General features: G+C 53.1%; 1 protein-coding gene and 4 pseudogenes across 1 annotated transcript; all 5 read right to left on the bottom strand.

The window, feature by feature from the left end:
• Positions 1 to 6615: 6615 nt before the first annotated feature.
• LOC119298313 lies at positions 6616 to 7203 on the bottom strand (annotated as a pseudogene).
• Positions 7204 to 8857: 1654 nt separating this feature from the next.
• On the bottom strand, positions 8858 to 9600 carry LOC119298312 (annotated as a pseudogene).
• A 1576-nt stretch (positions 9601 to 11176) lies between these two features.
• Positions 11177 to 11948, bottom strand: LOC119298310 (annotated as a pseudogene).
• A 1580-nt stretch (positions 11949 to 13528) lies between these two features.
• LOC119298309 lies at positions 13529 to 14238 on the bottom strand (annotated as a pseudogene).
• A 1945-nt stretch (positions 14239 to 16183) lies between these two features.
• Positions 16184 to 16908, bottom strand: LOC119298308 (zinc finger protein ZAT8-like). Its single transcript, XM_037575762.1, has one exon. The coding sequence runs from the start codon at positions 16778 to 16780 to the stop codon at positions 16370 to 16372; it is 411 nt and encodes a 136-aa protein (XP_037431659.1). The 5' UTR covers positions 16781 to 16908; the 3' UTR covers positions 16184 to 16369.
• Between the last annotated feature and the right edge of the window lie 246 nt (positions 16909 to 17154).

Here is a 17154-nt window from a genome sequence, read left to right as displayed (position 1 = left end):
CGGCTGTTATATCACGTTTTACGGATGAATCCAAACACGTCCGTAAACAAATATAATATCCGTTTGAGTTCTCATTGAAGATGCCCTCTGGACTCTGTCATGACTAGGTAACGTCAGCACACCCACTCCTGCTATCTACGCGGTACCATGTAGCATGCACATGCAGACCCCTTGGGCCATCTTCTCATTGGGAGTGTTTGGTTGCCCGCATGCAGCCCAACCAGGCCCCGTGCGGGATGTGTGTGGCCTGTTTGGTAGCCCGCATACACTATTGGGCCTGCATTGCACGCTTCTTAAAGCACCTCAGGGCCAGGCCCGAACGGTACACGTGGACGGGCACGGCTGCACGCGCGCGGCCACCCTCGAGAAGCCGCGTTGCTTCCCGAAGCACCGATAGTTATTAGCCTCACCGCCCCTCACCGCTCCCTCTCCGCACTCTTCCTGACTCTCCCAACTCTTACCGGCGGCGGCGGATCGGAGCAGAGGAAGAAGACCACCGGACTCCATCACCGACGGCGGCGGATCGGAGCAGAGGAAGAAGACCACCGGACTCCATCAATGGCGGTAAGCACTTCTCTCTCTTCGACATGCACGCTAGATTCGATCCACGGCGGAGGGGAATGGGGAATGGAGGTAGATAAGCATAGGGGTAGTTCATACTAGTTCATAGCAGTTCATACGAGTTCATACATGCAAGATCGGAATGCATAAGGTAGATTTCGGGATTGGAGGATAGGGGAATAGGGGGAAAGTGGGTACACAACGGACACCGGCTGACCGCGGCGGCCGTCACCGGCGTGCGGAGCGGCTGGTTGAGCCGCTGGCCTTCATCTTCTTCTTCATCGCCGTGCGGGCCGGCGGGTCGTCCTCGGCGGAGTTGAGGCCGATCTGCTAGGTAGGACGGACTTGTTGTTGCCGCTCTCTTTCTCCCACTCACACAAAAGAAGGTGGAAGATGGAGCACACAATTTTTCCGGTGCACAAACACCTCCGCCGCACGGACGGTGCCTCGGCCGCATAAACGGCCTCACTTTACTAGGCACATACACGGGCACGGCAACACACCTCAGCCTAACCAGAGGAGCTCTCTCACAGCCGACCAGGCGCATACCACGGTCCCGGCGGAGACTACCTCATCTCTGGCTCCTAGACTTGGCTCATACCGGCGCCGCTTCAAGCAGTACATGAGGGGCTTTTTATACCCGATACACACACGCACACATGAGCAGACCACGGCCACACACCGGCCACTAACACACGCGCAAATTGATCACCCGGCCACTAACCCCACTCCAGAAAGCTAGCTAACAACCTGCATGCATCTAACAAACTCACGCGCGCACACGAGTCGGTCAAGGCACACATAGCTAGCTTATCCACACAACCATATGCATGCATTGTCAAGTAATGATTATCCTAACATTCTCTCCTTAATCTTGACTTGCCGTGGTCGGAGTTGTTGCAACTCTCGTAATCGTCGTCGTCGTTGTCACGGCCATCTCCTCCCGACGCCAACACGCACCTCCGTGCGCGCAGTAACGCACCATCCTCTTGTCGTGCCCGAGCCGCAGTTGCTCGCTCGACGTCGAAGCCATGTGCCACCACCACATCCGGTCCCGCCGTGTGTCGCCGTCGCCTGCTGCTGCTCCCGAAGCCCGCAGCTCCGTGCGCTGCCGTGCCCGAGCCGCAGTTGCTCGCTCGACGTCGAAGCCGTGTGCCACCACCACATCCGGTCCCGCCGTGTGTCGCCGTCGCCTACTGCTGCTCCCGAAGCCCGCAGCTCCGTGCGCTGCCGTGTCGCGTCTCCAAGCCACGCGCCACTGCGCGTCCATGGCCGTCGCGTCTCCAAGCCACGCGCCACTGCGCGTCCACAGCCGTCGCGCCGAGTCGCCGTGGCCTCTGCGCCACAACGCAGGTCCTCCATGACCTCCTCGTCTCCGCGACCGCCGCTGCTCGACTCGCTATGCACCGCAGCCGATGCCTTCATGTCTGCCGCGCTCGCCGTGTGCGCCGCGGACGCCGCCGCACGCCACGGCGCCCCTCGAACCTTGTGGCTCTGAATACCAATTGTTGTTGCCGCTCTCTTTCTCCCACTCGCACAAACGAAGGTGGAAGATGGAGCACACAATTTTTCCGGTGCACAAACGCCTCCGCCGCATGAACGGCGCCTCGGCCGCATAAACAGCCTCACTTTACTAGGCACATACACGGGAACGGCAACACACCTCAGCCTAAGCAGAGGAGCTCTCTCAGAGCCGACCAGGCGCATATCACGGTCCCGGCGGAGACTACCTCATCTCTGGCTCCTAGACTTGGCTCATACCGGCGCCGCTTCAAGCAGTACATGAGGGGTTTTTTATACCCGATACACACACGCACACATGAGCAGACCACGGCCACACACCGGCCACTAACACATGCATGAATTGATCACCCAGCCACTAACCCCACTCCACAAAGCTAGCTAACAACCTGCATGCATCTAACAAACTCACACGCGCACACGAGTCGGTCAAGGCACACATACCTAGCTTATCCACACAACCATATGCATGCATTCTCAAGTAATGATTATCCTAACAGGACTGGCTCCGGCGCCCTAGCTGGCATGTGCACCGCCTCTTCTTCCTCCTCCTTAGGCTCTCCACCGATGACCGCCGGTGGCGCGATAGCCGTCCCCCAGTACATTGCGGCACGGCGGTCATTAGGAGCCCAGTAGGTCTTGTACTTGCACCACTTCTTCCTCTGTTTAGGGTCGTCGGAGACGGTCTGATTCATGGCCCAGCGAATGATGTCAACTGCCATCGTGCCCTTCGCTGGGTCAGGAATCAGCGTCTTCAGCTCTTCTTTAGTCGCCTTCATGAGCACGGCATTAGATTCGTTCTGCATGTCCGACATGGAGCCGAAGTTCGAGCACACCTCCATGGTGTTCTCGAGCTTGGTCTGGTCACCAGCCGTCCACCCGAGGAAGAAGGCCCTCCAGCCAATACCCCAAGGGAAGGGGTTGGCGTTGGAGCTGGAGCTAGAGCTCATGGTGATGGGGAGGAGGAAGGTTGACAGTGAGAGAAGAGAGGGGGTGAGTAAATAGTGGTGGGTAGGGTGAGTAAATATAGGGGGGATGGAGAGGAGGAGAAGAGTGATAGTCATGCTGGTTTAACTACAAGCTATTGAATTAGCCATGAACTCTGTGCAATGCCTGACTCCATGACTTGTGTGCAGATCGAGGATAACAATGAGATGGGCACGGAGGTGCTCCCGGCTGTTGACAGCAAGGGCAAGCAGCCCCTTCACCCAATGCCCGACGAGGTTGAGCTGTCGCCCACCACCGAGGAAGACCCGAAGACGCCTGAGGGTGGCAATGACGAGGGCATGGAGGAGCCCCCCAGCAACAAGCGCCGCAACTACGGCCACTACCATCAGAAGGATGGCCCAACTCACTTCTGCAAGGTCATCCTTATACCGAAGATTGAGTGCATCACCATGCCCCTGGACTTCACCAAGCACTTCGTCGCGGTGCCGACGGAGTTCAAGCTCAGGAACAACATCGGCTGCTCCTGGAAGGTGAAGATCAAGCTGATGAATGGCAGGGTGAACCTGGATCAGGGTTGGGCCACCTACGCAGCCGTTCATCGGATCAAGATCAGCTACATGGTGACGTTCAAACTCCTCACTCCCGACACCCTCAAGGTCATCATCTTCGACGACGATGGCATTGAGGTCGTCAACAAGTGCGGGAAGCACGACGAAGTCTTCGCCGCCAAGGAGTAGGGCCGGGCCACCTCTTTCGAGCGTACTATCGAGTCTGCTTTGAACATGTTTATGGTTTATGCGTTGAACTGTTATATCTGTGGTACTGCTTATATCTGAATTATGCTAGTTGATGCTCTGTTTATACTCTGTTTTGCTTATGATGTGTGTTGCCGAAGTGTGGTGGTAACCTCACCAACTAGCCAAAGAGGTTACCACACATCAGGCCTGGCATACAACCAAACACCATGCCTTGGGTTTGTGGACTAACATGCAGACAACCAAACACGACAGTGTGGTTCAGCCCATGCAGGTAAGAGGGCATGCAGGCAACCAAACAACATCCATATGATGCATTCGAGGCTGCATTTGCATAGCCAGGTTGGGTGGAGAAGTGTATGCAATACGGGTACTGTAGCGCATGGCAACCAAACACGCCCGTTGAGTGCAAGAGCACCGCACACCAGCTCGCTTACTTTACAGATTTAAAATGACAGCAAAAGGGACAGATATCTAGCCAGCACGAATAATAAACAAAATAAATCGAGTAGGTTGCAGTTGACAAGCATGCACGCGTCGGTGCACCGGCCGGAACTGAACTGCCTGCCATTGGCCGGCCGAGGAGAAGCCGCGCGAGCAAGCTTCGCTTGCTTGGTCCGTAGGGAAACGGCAGGGTGCCGTGTGCAGCTGTGCATATGCAGTTGTGACTTGTGATCAGCCAATAAAACGCGCGTGGCCCCTGCGACGCGGCGAATGCAGGTGTGGAGCAGAGCTGTGTACAGGAGTAATAATCCATTGACGACGTAGACGCCCTGGCAAAACCGTGTACAGTACCGGCCGGTTCTCCAGATGAATCCAGGCTAGCCGTCCGTATACGTAAAGTTGTTCCTAGAATGTGATGATAGGCAAAGCCATTGTTGACCGACGAGTATATTTTTCTTAGAACATGACCGACGATTACGTTGTACAGACCTGGTCTTATTAAAAATATATAAGTATTTAATAAAGCTTCATTTCTTTGCAACAGTATCAACACGCACGGAATGTCTACCGTAAAACGACTTCAAGCTCTGCACTGTGTTTGCGGTCCAAAATTAAAGTTCTACGTTTGTGTTATCACAAACTTGCTTAAGTTTGATCAACTCTATGGAAAGATGTACTAAGATCTACAACACCAAATACACATAATACAAAAGCATATTTCATAAAGAATCTCATGATACTAATTTGATGCTATATATGCTAATGTATTTTTAGAACTGATTAAACTTAAATAAATTTGACTTGGACAAAACCAAAACTTCAATTATTTTGGAACGAGTGTAGTATTTTGCTGAGCAGCAACTAGCTAGGCCGCTTTTACCCAACGCTCCTCATCCTTCGGCCGAAAAGCTGGACGGAGACGGCGTGTGATACACCCTAGTCGATGCTCTTCGTCTCTGACCTCACGGTGGGGAGCAACCTCATCGACCGACATGGCACTCTTCTCTGGCAAGTTGATTCACCGCGGCTAGTTCTTCTCGACAGCGGGGCCATGTCGATGATCGCGTAGGATGCACAGGAGAGTGGATAGGGGAGGGTGATGAGGTGCAATTTTGTGCCATTTGGACTGTGTCGATGTGGTCGGTGATACTGAGGAGGTACACGAATCGAACCGGGATGGAGGTGGTGGCATGCGATGGCATGCACCATTATCGATATTGCATTTACTCACCGTCAAACCTCTGGTCTAGTGGAAGACCATGGCTCTTCGGTTTTGCTCGCGAGCATTTCCACATCTCCACTGCAAACAAAGAGAACCAAGGCAATTCCCCTTAAGCTCGTTATGTTTCGCTACAGATATCTGATCCGTCTTGGTATCGATGGCGGAATAGGAGGCACGCATGGCGACGATCGCTGGGGAGACGCGCTGAAGTTCGCCAGACGAAGATGGTGGTGACCAGGGAGTTGGCCGATCTAGAGGAGGCACGGCTGTCTCCTACAACTAGGCCAAAAAACCTATAGATATTGTGCTTTGAGCTATGAAGGAGGCGGAATCAGCGGATCTGGTCCCGCGGTGGAAGTGGGCGATATACATATCTCGTGTTCGGGCACCACCTATCCTGAAGGTGGATGTGGTGGTTGTGGCGATGGCGCTACCATCACCGAGGATGCGGGAGATGCCGATTGTGCTGGAAACGACAAGGAAGCAAGACCGAGGAGGAAGAAGGGGATATGGGAGATCCTGGAGCTGCCTCGGCGTTCCAAACTATCCCCACGCCGCTCTGCAAGGATCCTTGCCCTCATCCTCAACTCCGGTGAGCAAACGAATCAGTCTACTGTCAATGTTCAGACGTTAATTGTGAAGGAAGTTTATATTGCAGAATTTTACAAACGGAGGCTTCGTAGTGGACTTATCATATCTACAATGGCGGTGAACACTCCAGGTAGACCTGAAGAAAGATGTCTCGGAAGTTGCTGATGAATTTAAACATCTACAAGATTTACCATAGGGCAAATATAGTGGCTCACGAGATTGCAGAGTTTAGTTTTGATAATAGGTCTAATGATATGCTTCTTAATACTGCTCCGCCCGCGTGGCAAATTTTGTAATGAATGATTGTATGAAGGTTTTAATAAGTTAATTAACATATGGTGGGGTTTTCACACAAAAAAACCATGGCGGTGAACAACAGCATATTCATGGAAGACCAATCTGAGTGCAAGAATCTGTCAATGGCATTGAGAGCAAACGAATGTGTCTTCATTTATACTACAAGTGTATGTAAACCTCTCGTCCATCGGTTAAAAAAAGGTACCGATCCAAAGCAAATATGCAGCAAGAACGGGAACGCTAACCAGCAAAACGTACTCAATACAACGTTGAACAATAATGAACCTATCTGATTCTAAACACATGTAGAAACAAGTCCTGAACTAACAAGCATTGAGATCCAACTAGCAGGCCAGACGAACAGCTCGAGCAAGACAGGTAGCTGGTCGGCGGCGGCCTGGTGCCCCGCCTCCTGATCCGACAGCGCGACCCACCGGTCGAGCGCCATCTCCTCGCGGTGCCGACGCATGTGGCCGCCGAGAGCCTGGCCCGTCTCGAAGCCCAGCCCGCAGATGTGCCAGTCGTGCTGCTGCCTGTGCCTGTCCTCGCGCCTTTGCCACTCCCGGATGGCCCTGGCGGCGCCGACGCCGAGCTCCAGCCCGTGCCGACCCCGGTGGTGGCTGGTCCGGTGCACCCGCCCAGCGCCTGGAACGTCTCGAAGGCCCGGCCGCATGTCTTGCAGACGAACTCCCCCTCCCCCGACATCGCCACCACCCTCCCCCGCCGTGTCCTCTTCTTTGCCGCCGGCGCATCGGTGCCAGAGTCGTCCGACGTCGTGGTCGACGCCGAGGAGTCCGTGCTCAGGGACAGCGCCAGCGAAACAATCGGCTGCTCCTCCCTCGCGCGCTTCATCCCTGCTCCCATGGAGATGAATTTGCTGCTCCTCTTGATGATCTGCTGGATTTTGGTTGATGCTCTTTTCTTTTGCGTTGCTGTAGTTCCGCGAGAGGCTGCCGCACTTATATATAGGTTGTGTAGCTGGCATGCGTGTTGCTGCCGGGGGAGCTTACGTGTGTGCCAACTTGGCCTACCTCTGGCGTCTGCGGACCAACCGTCGGAAGCCACCACGACGTTCGCGACGTGACGGATTGGATCGAACTCCATCGGGATACAGTATTAATAATATGGCAGATAGCTCCAGTGGACGGAGATGGCGTGTGATACACCCTAGTCGATGCTCTTCGTCTCTGACCTCACGGTGGGGAGCAACCTCATCGACCGACATGGCACTCTTCTCTGGCAAGTTGATTCACCGCGGCTAGTTCTTCTCGACAGCGGGGCCATGTCGATGATCGCGCAGGATGCACAGGAGAGTGGATAGGGGAGGGTGATGAGGTGCAATTTTGTGCCATTTGGACTGTGTCGATGTGGTCGGTGATACTGAGGAGGTACAAGGATCGAACCGGGATGGAGGTGGTGGCGTGCGATGGCATGCACCATTATCGATATTGCATTTACTCACCATCAAACCTCTGGTCTAGTGGAAGACCATGGCTCTTCGGTTTTGCTCGCGAGCATTTCCACATCTCCACTGCAAACAAAGAGAACCAAGGCAATTCCCCTTAAGCTCGTTATGTTTTGCTGCAGATATCTGATCCGTCTTGGTATCGATGGCAGAATAGGAGGCATGCATGGCGACGATCGCTGGGGAGACGCGCTGAAGTTCGCCAGACGAAGATGGTGGTGACCAGGGAGTTGGCCGATCTAGAGGAGGCACGGCTGTCTCCTACAACTAGGCCAAAAAACCTATAGATATCGTGCTTTGAGCTATGAAGGAGGCGGAATCAGCGGATCTGGTCCCGCGGTGGAAGTGGGCGATATACAGATCTCGTGTTCGGGCACCACCTATCCTGAAGGTGGATGTGGTGGTTGTGGCGATGGCGCTACCATCACCGAGGATGCGGGAGATGCCGATTGTGCTGGAAACGACGAGGAAGCAAGACCGAGGAGGAAGAAGGGGATATGGGAGATCCTGGAGCTGCCTCGGCGTTCCAAACTATCCCCAAGCCGCTCTGCAAGGATCCTTGCCCTCATCCTCAACTCCGGTGAGCAAATGAATCAGTCTACTGTCAATGTTCAGACGTTCTCAAGTTGTGAAGGAAGTTTATATTGCAGAATTTTACAAACGGAGGCTTCGTAGTGGACTTATCATATCTACAATGGCGGTGAACACTCCAGGTAGACCTGAAGAAAGATGTCTCGGAAGTTGCTGGTGAATTTAAACATCTACAAGATTTACCATAGGGCAAATATAGTGGCTCACGAGATTGCAGAGTTTAGTTTTGATAATAGGTCTAATGATATGCTTCTTAATACTGCTCCGCCCGCGTGGCAAATTTTGTAATGAATGATTGTATGAAGGTTTTAATAAGTTAATTAACATATGGTGGGGTTTTCACACAAAAAAACCATGGCGGTGAACAACAGCATATTCATGGAAGACCAATCTGAGTGCAAGAATCCGTCAATTGCATTGAGAGCAAACGAATGTGTCTTCATCTATACTACAAGTGTATGTAAACCTCTCGTCCATCGGTTAAAAAAAGGTACCGATCCAAAGCAAATATGCAGCAAGAACGGGAACGCTAACCAGCAAAACGTACTCTATACAACGTTGAACAATAATGAACCTATCTGATTCTAAACACATGTAGAAACAAGTCCTGAACTAACAAGCATTGAGATCCAACTAGCAGGCCAGACGAACAGCTCGAGCAAGACAGGTAGCTGGTCGGCGGCGGCCTGGTGCCCCGCCTCCTGATCTGACAGCGCGACCCACCGGTCGAGCGCCATCTCCTCGCGGTGCCGACGCATGTGGCCGCCGAGAGCCTGGCCCGTCTCGAAGCCCAGCCCGCAGATGTGCCAGTCATGCTGCTGCCTGTGCCTGTCCTCGCGCCTTTGCCACTCCCGGATGGCCCTGGCGGCGCCGACGCCGAGCTCCAGCCCGTGCCGACCCCGGTGGTGGCTGGTCCGGTGCGCCCGCCCAGCGCCTGGAACGTCTCGAAGGCCCGGCCGCACGTCTTGCAGACGAACTCCCCCTCCCCCGACATTGCCACCACCCTCCCCCGCCGTGTCCTCTTCTTTGCCGCCGGCGCACCGGTGCCAGAGTCGTCCGACGTCGTGGTCGACGCCGAGGAGTCCGTGCTCAGGGACAGCGCCAGCGAAACAATCGGCTGCTCCTCCCTCGCGCGCTTCATCCCCGCTCCCATGGAGATGAATTTGCTGCTCCTCTTGATGATCTGCTGGATTTTGGTTGATGCTCTTTTCTTTTGCGTTGTTGTAGTTCCGCGAGAGGCTGCCACACTTATATATAGGTTGTGTAGCTGGCATGCGTGTTGCTGCCGGGGGAGCTTACGTGTGTGCCAACTTGGCCTACCTCTGGCGTCTGCGGACCAACCGTCGGAAGCCACCACGACGTTCGCGACGTGACGGATTGGATCGAACTCCATCGGGATACAGTATTAATAATATGGCAGATAGCTCCAGTGGACAGAGATGGCGTGTGATACACCCTAGTCGATGCTCTTCGTCTCTGACCTCACGGTGGGGAGCAACCTGATCGACCGACATGGCACTCTTCTCTGGCAAGTTGATTCACCGCGGCTAGTTCTTCTCGACAGCGGGGCCATGTCGATGATCGCGCAGGATGCACAGAAGAGTGGATAGGGGAGGGTGATGAGGTGCAATTTTGTGCCATTTGGACTGTGTCGATGTGGTCGGTGATACTGAGGAGGTACACGGATCGAACCGGGATGGAGGTGGTGGCGTGTGATGGCATGCACCATTATCGATATTGCATTTACTCACCATCAAACCTCTGGTCTAGTGGAAGACCATGGCTCTTCGGTTTTGCTCGCGAGCATTTCCACATCTCCACTGCAAACAAAGAGAACCAAGGCAATTCCCCTTAAGCTCGTTATGTTTCGCTGCAGATATCTGATCCGTCTTGGTATCGATGGCGGAATAGGAGGCACACATGGCGACGATCGCTGGGGAGACGCGCTGAAGTTCGCCAGACGAAGATGGTGGTGACCAGGGAGTTGGTCGATCTAGAGGAGGCACGGCTGTCTCCTACAACTAGGCCAAAAAACCTATAGATATCGTGCTTTGAGCTATGAAGGAGGCGGAATCAGCGGATCTGGTCCCGCGGTGAAAGTGGGCGATATACAGATCTCGTGTTCGGGCACCACCTATCCTGAAGGTGGATGTGGTGGTTGTGGCGATGGCGCTACCATCACCGAGGATGCGGGAGATGCCGATTGTGCTGGAAACGACGAGGAAGCAAGACCGAGGAGGAAGAAGGGGATATGGGAGATCCTGGAGCTGCCTCGGCATTCCAAACTATCCCCACGCCGCTCTGCAAGGATCCTTGCCCTCATCCTCAACTCCGGTGAGCAAACGAATCAGTCTACTGTCAATGTTCAGACGTTCTCAAGTTGTGAAGGAAGTTTATATTGCAGAATTTTACAAACGGAGGCTTCGTAGTGGACTTATCATATCTACAATGGCGGTGAACACTCCAGGTAGACCTGAAGAAAGATGTCTCGGAAGTTGCTGGTGAATTTAAACATCTACAAGATTTACCATAGGGCAAATATAGTGGCTCACGAGATTGCAGAGTTAAGTTTTGATAATAGGTCTAATGATATGCTTCTTAATACTGCTCCGCCCGCGTGGCAAATTTTGTAATGAATGATTGTATGAAGGTTTTAATAAGTTAATTAACATATGGTGGGGTTTTCACACAAAAAAACCATGGCGGTGAACAACAGCATATTCATGGAAGACCAATCTGAGTGCAAGAATCCGTCAATTGCATTGAGAGCAAACGAATGTGTCTTCATTTATACTACAAGTGTATGTAAACCTCTCGTCCATCGGTTAAAAAAAGGTACCGATCCAAAGCAAATATGCAGCAAGAACGGGAACGCTAACCAGCAAAACGTACTCTATACAACGTTGAACAATAATGAACCTATCTGATTCTAAACACATGTAGAAACAAGTCCTGAACTAACAAGCATTGAGATCCAACTAGCAGGCCAGACGAACAGCTCGAGCAAGACAGGTAGCTGGTCGGCGGCGGCCTGGTGCCCCGCCTCCTGATCCGACAGCGCGACCCACCGGTCGAGCGCCATCTCCTCGCGGTGCCGACGCATTTGGCCGCTGAGAGCCTGGCCCGTCTCGAAGCCCAGCCCGCAGATGTGCCAGTCGTGCTGCTGCCTGTGCCTGTCCTCGCGCCTTTGCCACTCCCGGATGGCCCTGGCGGCGCTGACGCCGAGCTCCAGCCCGTGCCGACCCCGGTGGTGGCTGGTCCGGTGCGCCCGCCCAGCGCCTGGAACGTCTCGAAGGCCCGGCCGCACGTCTTGCAGACGAACTCCCCCTCCCCCGACATCACCACCACCCTCCCCCGCCGTGTCCTCTTCTTTGCCGCCGGCGCACCGGTGCCAGAGTCGTCCGACGTCGTGGTCGACGCCGAGGAGTCCGTGCTCAGGGACAGCGCCAGCGAAACAATCGGCTGCTCCTCCCTCGCGCGCTTCATCCCCGCTCCCATGGAGATGAATTTGCTGCTCCTCTTGATGATCTGCTGGATTTTGGTTGATGCTCTTTTCTTTTGCGTTGCTGTAGTTCCGCGAGAGGCTGCCGCACTTATATATAGGTTGTGTAGCTGGCATGCGTGTTGCTGCCGGGGGAGCTTACGTGTGTGCCAACTTGGCCTACCTCTGGCGTCTGCGGACCAACCGTCGGAAGCCACCACGACGTTCGCGACGTGACGGATTGGATCGAACTCCATCGGGATACAGTATTAATAATATGGCAGATAGCTCCAGTGGACGGAGATGGCGTGTGATACACCCTAGTCGATGCTCTTCGTCTCTGACCTCACGGTGGGGAGCAACCTCATCGACCGACATGGCACTCTTCTCTGGCAAGTTGATTCACCGCGGCTAGTTCTTCTCGACAGCGGGGCCATGTCGATGATCGCGCAGGATGCACAGGAGAGTGGATAGGGGAGGGTGATGAGGTGCAATTTTGTGCCATTTGGACTGTGTCGATGTGGTCGGTGATACTGAGGAGGTACACGGATCGAACCGGGATGGAGGTGGTGGCGTGCGATGGCATGCACCATTATCGATATTGCATTTACTCACCATCAAACCTCTGGTCTAGTGGAAGACCATGGCTCTTCGGTTTTGCTCGCGAGCATTTCCACATCTCCACTGCAAACAAAGAGAACCAAGGCAATTCCCCTTAAGCTCGTTATGTTTCGCTGCAGATATCTGATCCGTCTTGGTATCGATGGCGGAATAGGAGGCACGCATGGCGACGATCGCTGGGGAGACGCGCTGAAGTTCGCCAGACGAAGATGGTGGTGACCAGGGAGTTGGCCGATCTAGAGGAGGCACGGCTGTCTCCTACAACTAGGCCAAAAAACCTATAGATATCGTGCTTTGAGCTATGAAGGAGGCGGAATCAGCGGATCTGGTCCCGCGGTGGAAGTGGGCGATATACAGATCTCGTGTTCGGGCACCACCTATCCTGAAGGTGGATGTGGTGGTTGTGGCGATGGCGCTACCATCACCGAGGATGCGGGAGATGCCGATTGTGCTGGAAACGACGAGGAAGCAAGACCAAGGAGGAAGAAGTGGATATGGGAGATCCTGGAGCTGCCTCGGCGTTCCAAACTATCCCCACGCCGCTCTGCAAGGATCCTTGCCCTCATCCTCAACTCCGGTGAGCAAACGAATCAGTCTACTGTCAATGTTCAGACGTTCTCAAGTTGTGAAGGAAGTTTATATTGCAGAATTTTACAAACGGAGGCTTCGTAGTGGACTTCTCATATCTACAATGGCGGTGAACACTCCAGGTAGACCTGAAGAAAGATGTCTCGGAAGTTGCTGGTGAATTTAAACATCTACAAGATTTACCATAGGGCAAATATAGTGGCTCACGAGATTGCAGAGTTTAGTTTTGATAATAGGTCTAATGATATGCTTCTTAATACTGCTCCGCCCGCGTGGCAAATTTTGTAATGAATGATTGTATGAAGGTTTTAATAAGTTAATTAACATATGGTGGGGTTTTCACACAAAAAAACCATGGCGGTGAACAACAGCATATTCATGGAAGACCAATCTGAGTGCAAGAATCCGTTAATTGCATTGAGAGCAAACGAATGTGTCTTCATTTATACTACAAGTGTATGTAAACCTCTCGTCCATCGGTTAAAAAAAGGTACCGATCCAAAGCAAATATGCAGCAAGAACGGGAACGCTAACCAGCAAAACGTACTCTATACAACGTTGAACAATAATGAACCTATCTGATTCTAAACACATGTAGAAACAAGTCCTGAACTAACAAGCATTGAGATCCAACTAGCAGGCCAGACGAACAGCTCGAGCAAGACAGGTAGCTGGTCGGCGGCGGCCTGGTGCCCCGCCTCCTGATCCGACAGCGCGACCCACCGGTCGAGCGCCATCTCCTAGCGGTGCCGACGCATGTGGCCGCCGAGAGCCTGGCCCGTCTCGAAGCCCAGCCCGCAGATGTGCCAGTCGTGCTGCTGCCTGTGCCTGTCCTCGCGCCTTTGCCACTCCCGGATGGCCCTGGCGGCGCCGACGCCGAGCTCCAGCCCGTGCCGACCCCGGTGGTGGCTGGTCCGGTGCGCCCGCCCAGCGCCTGGAACGTCTCGAAGGCCCGGCCACACGTCTTGCAGACGAACTCCCCCTCCCCCGACATCGCCACCACCCTCCCCCGCCGTGTCCTCTTCTTTGCCGCCGGCGCACCGGTGCCAGAGTCGTCCGACGTCGTGGTCGACGCCGAGGAGTCCGTGCTCAGGGACAGCGCCAGAGAAACAATCGGCTGCTCCTCCCTCGCGCGCTTCATCCCCGCTCCCATGGAGATGAATTTGCTGCTGCTCTTGATGATCTGCTGGATTTTGGTTGATGCTCTTTTCTTTTGCGTTGCTGTAGTTCCGCGAGAGGCTGCCGCACTTATATATAGGTTGTGTAGATGGCATGCGTGTTGCTGCCGGGGGAGCTTACGTGTGTGCCAACTTGGCCTACCTCTGGCGTCTGCGGACCAACCGTCGGAAGCCACCACGACGTTCGCGACGTGACGGATTGGATCGAACTCCATCGGGATACAGTATTAATAATATGGCAGATAGCTCCAATGGATATTTCCGTCGTGCGTAGCGCGGCCGACCGGCTGCGGCCAAACGTGTGGTGCGGAGTGGCGTCAGCTGTCACGCCACAAGACGCGCCGCTGCTCGGCCGCCGGGACGGTGGGCGGGATTCAGCGGCTAATCCATTAACCAGAGCGAATAATTTAGTCGGTGTTGGCCGGCGGCGCGAGCGTGAGGATCGAACGGAAGGGTCTGGAACATTCCAGGGCCTGGGAAAAGATCTTTGACCGAGCAGGATATTTCAGACTTGTGAAGGCTACGTATGTACTGTACTTCCTTTTTGCAGGAATACGCTACTGTACGTGCGTGTTTCACATGTATACGAGTCTGCAAGTACCTTCTCCATATTTCTATAGAAGAGAGAAATGGTATAGGTGAAATGTCGTCATGACATATGGTATGATCTTGGCTCTCTTCTCTCGAAAGAGGCTTTCATGCTATAATTTTCGAGCTACATAAGTTCATCTTATTGGAGTATTTGTGAGAGAGAAATAAAAACGTATCGAACCAGCCTCAATTTTCATTGTCGATGTTCTTTTAGGAAAACCATAGGGGATTTATCCTGATTTTATGTTTACTTTATTGATTTTCAAGCTTATAGGAACAAAAGTACAACAACACTCTGCTGCAGTGGCTGAAGTTAGAGCAATAATAAAAGCTAACAAATGCCTTCAAAAATTCGAAGAATTGAAGAAGGAGACGGAAGCTCGGCGAAAAGCCCTTGCCCACAATTGTCGATGTTTGTTGCGATAAAAGAGGAGTTGTTGATTGATTAACTGTACCTTGTCCCTCTACTTCCCTCGAATAGATGAAGGCCCCGACAAGTGGCCCAACGAATTCACCCCCTAGTACCTCAAAGGGGAGTTGATGATTGCACGCCCCCCATCCTCTCTCAAGCAAATGATGGCGCCGACAAGTGGGCCAGCAAATTGACCTTGTACTACCTCCAAATGGGAGTTGGTGATCGCGTCTCATCCATCCTCTCTCAAACAAATGTTGGCGCCCACAAGTAAGTCAGTGATTCAACTCATTTCCTTACTTGCCTCGTTAGACCTAAGCACGCTTTTAAATCAAAATCATGCTCTCCCAAACATATATCAATACAAATGCTTCCTTGCTACGTTATCTCTACATACCACGTACTATGCCTCCTCTCGACATGAATACTGATGATCCAAATATTGGGTGCTCGAAACACAGAGCTCTCCCTACACATAATCACCACATTCCAGATCTACAACGTGATAATCGGCCCACAACTCTCATTTCTCGCAACAAACTCACCGCTCCATACAACTTTTTTAGGTTCGTACATACATATTTTTTGCAGGGGAGATTCATAGACACGTAACCATCGAGATAACCATGGCCAAAAACCATCTTGATGTATGATCACTTCCGCCCTGCGACACAACTGCTGTCTATTTTATGCTCCCTTTTCTCTTTGCCAACAATTCTTTTTTCTGTTTTTTACATATGACCTAGAGTTTTATTATACGAAAAATAATTGTGTGTGTCAACGAGACCCGGCCTGCCTCCTTTTCAAAGAAAAAAAAATCCGTGTGAGGGAGATCGTCATGGATTAACTCAACTCGTAGTCGATTCAAGTAGAACAAAATAAATGTATGAATCAATAAAGTATAGATAATACCAGTAAACAGTAATGATCGAATGAATGAGTCCTAAAATATGTACACATATATACGTAATAACATGAGCGAGCAGACCAACTATTGTGCAGCAAATGTACAAACCAAATCGTGCACATAGGTGATCCTGTAAATCTGGACTTGAACTAGATATGCCTCGCTATTGAACTTGAGAGAAATCGGTGATGCAGTGCTAGACGAAGAGCTGGAGCAGAACGGGCGGCGCCTGCGCCGTGGTGGCGGCCTCCTGCTCGCGGTGCCGGCGCATGTGGCCGCCGAGCGCCTGGCCCATCTCGAACTCCAGCCCGCAGACGTGGCACTGGTGCGCCTGCTTCTGGTCCGTGGTCTTCTTGGTCCCCGGCTGATCAGACCCGGCAGCGAGGCCAAGCGCGAGCCCGTTGTGGCCGCGCAGGTGGCTGGTCCGGTGGCCGCCCAGCGCCTGGAACGACGGGAAGGCGCGGCTGCACGTCTTGCACACGAACTCGCCGGCAGCGACGCCGCGGCGCTGCTTCTTGGTGCGGTCGGCCATGGCGCCGAGGGAGAGCGAGAGGGACAAGGGCTCCTCCTGGGCCTGATCTCTGCAGTGCTTCATCGAGGAAACCATCGGCACGGGGCTAGCCAGGTAGCTAGCTAGTCCGGTATGGGCTGCTCGACGAGAGCTGGTGTGTCTGTGCGATCCGCGGAACGATGGAGGAGATGGGAGATGGATTCAGTCAGTCGGAAGAGCTCGGAATTGTGTCTCGTGGATGTGTGGTTGTGTTCCGTGGATTGTTGGCCTTTTATACTAGAGGGATGGAGTACTCGTACTCGCAGGTGGTAGCAGCCAAGCGCGTTCTCACGTGTACACCACGTCGTTGTTGACATCTGGGGGGTTTCGGACGTGGAGCCAGTCGCGATCGGCGTCCACCCGGCTAAAGTGCGTGTTTGAAAAGGCCGAACTTTCTCTTCTTTTTTTTTTGAAGGACGAACTTTCTCTTC

This window comes from Triticum dicoccoides, chromosome 5A (genome assembly GCF_002162155.2).
Source record: "Triticum dicoccoides isolate Atlit2015 ecotype Zavitan chromosome 5A, WEW_v2.0, whole genome shotgun sequence".
Taxonomy (NCBI): Eukaryota; Viridiplantae; Streptophyta; class Magnoliopsida; order Poales; family Poaceae; genus Triticum; species Triticum dicoccoides.
Note: the sequence above shows the minus strand (reverse complement) of the source record. Positions and strands in the feature narration are given on the sequence as shown.

Bases quoted from the DNA above. Each gene is read 5' to 3' on its own strand.
- LOC119298308 (XM_037575762.1), bottom strand. From the start codon at position 16,780: ATGGTTTCCTCGATGAAGCACTGCAGAGATCAGGCCCAGGAGGAGCCC.